The sequence below is a fragment of the Oppia nitens genome, unplaced genomic scaffold (assembly GCF_028296485.1).
Source record: "Oppia nitens isolate AA-2021 unplaced genomic scaffold, nextdenovo-longstitch-racon4-pilon3 scaffold3_pilon_pilon_pilon, whole genome shotgun sequence".
Classification (NCBI taxonomy): Eukaryota; Metazoa; Arthropoda; class Arachnida; order Sarcoptiformes; family Oppiidae; genus Oppia; species Oppia nitens.
Window position 1 is genome coordinate 10084820 of NW_026533221.1, and position 1707 is coordinate 10086526.

At 33.8% G+C, this 1707-nt stretch overlaps 1 protein-coding gene across 1 annotated transcript; it reads left to right on the forward strand.

The window, feature by feature from the left end:
* Positions 1-175: 175 nt before the first annotated feature.
* Positions 176-1411, forward strand: LOC128958431 (dehydrogenase/reductase SDR family member 7-like). The gene is made up of 3 exons (XM_054304284.1): positions 176-786; positions 884-930; positions 1017-1411. The coding sequence occupies exons 1-3, from the start codon at positions 204-206 to the stop codon at positions 1386-1388; spliced, it is 1002 nt and encodes a 333-aa protein (XP_054160259.1). The 5' UTR covers positions 176-203; the 3' UTR covers positions 1389-1411.
* The last annotated feature ends 296 nt before the right edge of the window (positions 1412-1707 follow it).

Sequence of the window (1707 nt, forward strand, 5' to 3'; positions counted from 1 at the left end):
TTAAATTTTGTTGAATACAAAAATTAGTTATAATAATACAATACAATGATAATAATTAAATAATACTTTACATCTACAGTATACTTAAAAATGTACTTAAAAGTGCTTATTATTTATTAAATAATAATTATATTACAGTATATTAATGTAATTTATCAACTAATCAGTCGGTGCTTTGATTGCATTTACCAAACAAACAGAAAATGTGGGAATTGTTAATAGGATTAGCATTACTGACAATTGTTTTCCTAGCACTGACCGTATGGCTACTGTCCCGACTGGACTGTGATCTACAACTGGTCATCTACTCTAAGTTTGGTCACTCGTTGCACGATTTGCGCGGTAAGGTTTGCTGGATTACCGGTGCCAGCAGTGGTATTGGCGAAGCATTGGCTTATGTCTTAGCCACCAATGGTGTCAAACTGGTACTATCGGGTACTAACCGGCAGCGACTCGACGAAGTCAAGTCTCGGTGCCAGACTTTTGGACAGTTAGATCCAGACGACATACTAGTCCTCGACTTTGATATTACCAATTTTGATGTACACAATCATCAGCTCCAGGAGGTGTTGGTTCACCATAAAAAACTTGATATACTGGTTCTAAATGCTGGACGTACTCAACGATCTGATTTTGCAGACATTGATATGGATGTCGATAAAGCCATGTTTGATTGTAACGTGTTTGGACACGTGTCGATCGCACGTGTTGTCTTAAGATATTTTATTGCCAACAATATTACTGGCGCCCAGTTTGTGGTAACCTCCAGTGCTGCGGCAAAATTAGGTAATTGAATAAATTGTATAATAGTAATGTATTAAAAAAAATTATACAAAAAAAAATTATTTTATAATATTATTACTAATTATTGATTTTATTTTAGGTGCTCCCAACTCGGCTTCATATACAGCATCTAAATATGCATTACATGTATGTATGCTATGAGGACAGTCATTATTATACTAGTAATTATTGATTACAATTATTTGTTTATTTTTTTGTTGGGAATTTTAAAGGGTTATTTTGATTGCCTCCGCAATGAAGTTCACAGTCGAGGAATAGGCGTAACAATTGCCTGTCCGGGACCCGTACAGTCACGTATACAAGAAAATATGTATACCAATAGGTTGGGTATCACTGTTAACCGTATGGCAGACAACAGCAGTAGTAGTGACCGTATGGAAACCTCCCGGTGCGCGTATCTTATGGCCATTGCTGCTGTCAATCGTTTAGCGGAAGTCTGGATCTGTGACCAGCCGTTACTATCGCTTTACTATCTTAACCAGTATATGCCGGCACTGGCAGTAAGGATATTGCCCCGATTGATGTCCAAAAAACGAGTGGACAGATACCGGGAGGGCACCACTGGCCATCATTCTGAAAAATAATCTTAATTTTAACATTTGTATCTCAACTAGCATTGTATCATAATATTGTATTAATATTTATGAAATGATATATTGTTGAATAAATAAATTATTAATTATTTTGAATGACATTAATGTGTGATCTGTAATATTAAATAGCAGATATAAAAAATATATAAATTAATATTTTTATTTTAATTACTATTAAAAATTATTTAACAAATTTTTTTTAATTTCTTACTTAATTATTTCATATAATTTATAAGAGATTTGTATCGTTATATTTAGTGAAAGTCAGATAACTTGGCAATGACTGGATTATTGGGCCAATAAAGAGATG

Coding starts and splice junctions, on each gene's coding strand:
- LOC128958431 (XM_054304284.1), top strand. CDS start 204: ATGTGGGAATTGTTAATAGGATTAGCATTACTGACAATTGTTTTCCTA. Junction 787..883: donor CAGTGCTGCGGCAAAATTAG/GTAATTGAATAA, acceptor ATTTTATTTTAG/GTGCTCCCAACTCGGCTTCA. Junction 931..1,016: donor CATCTAAATATGCATTACAT/GTATGTATGCTA, acceptor GGAATTTTAAAG/GGTTATTTTGATTGCCTCCG.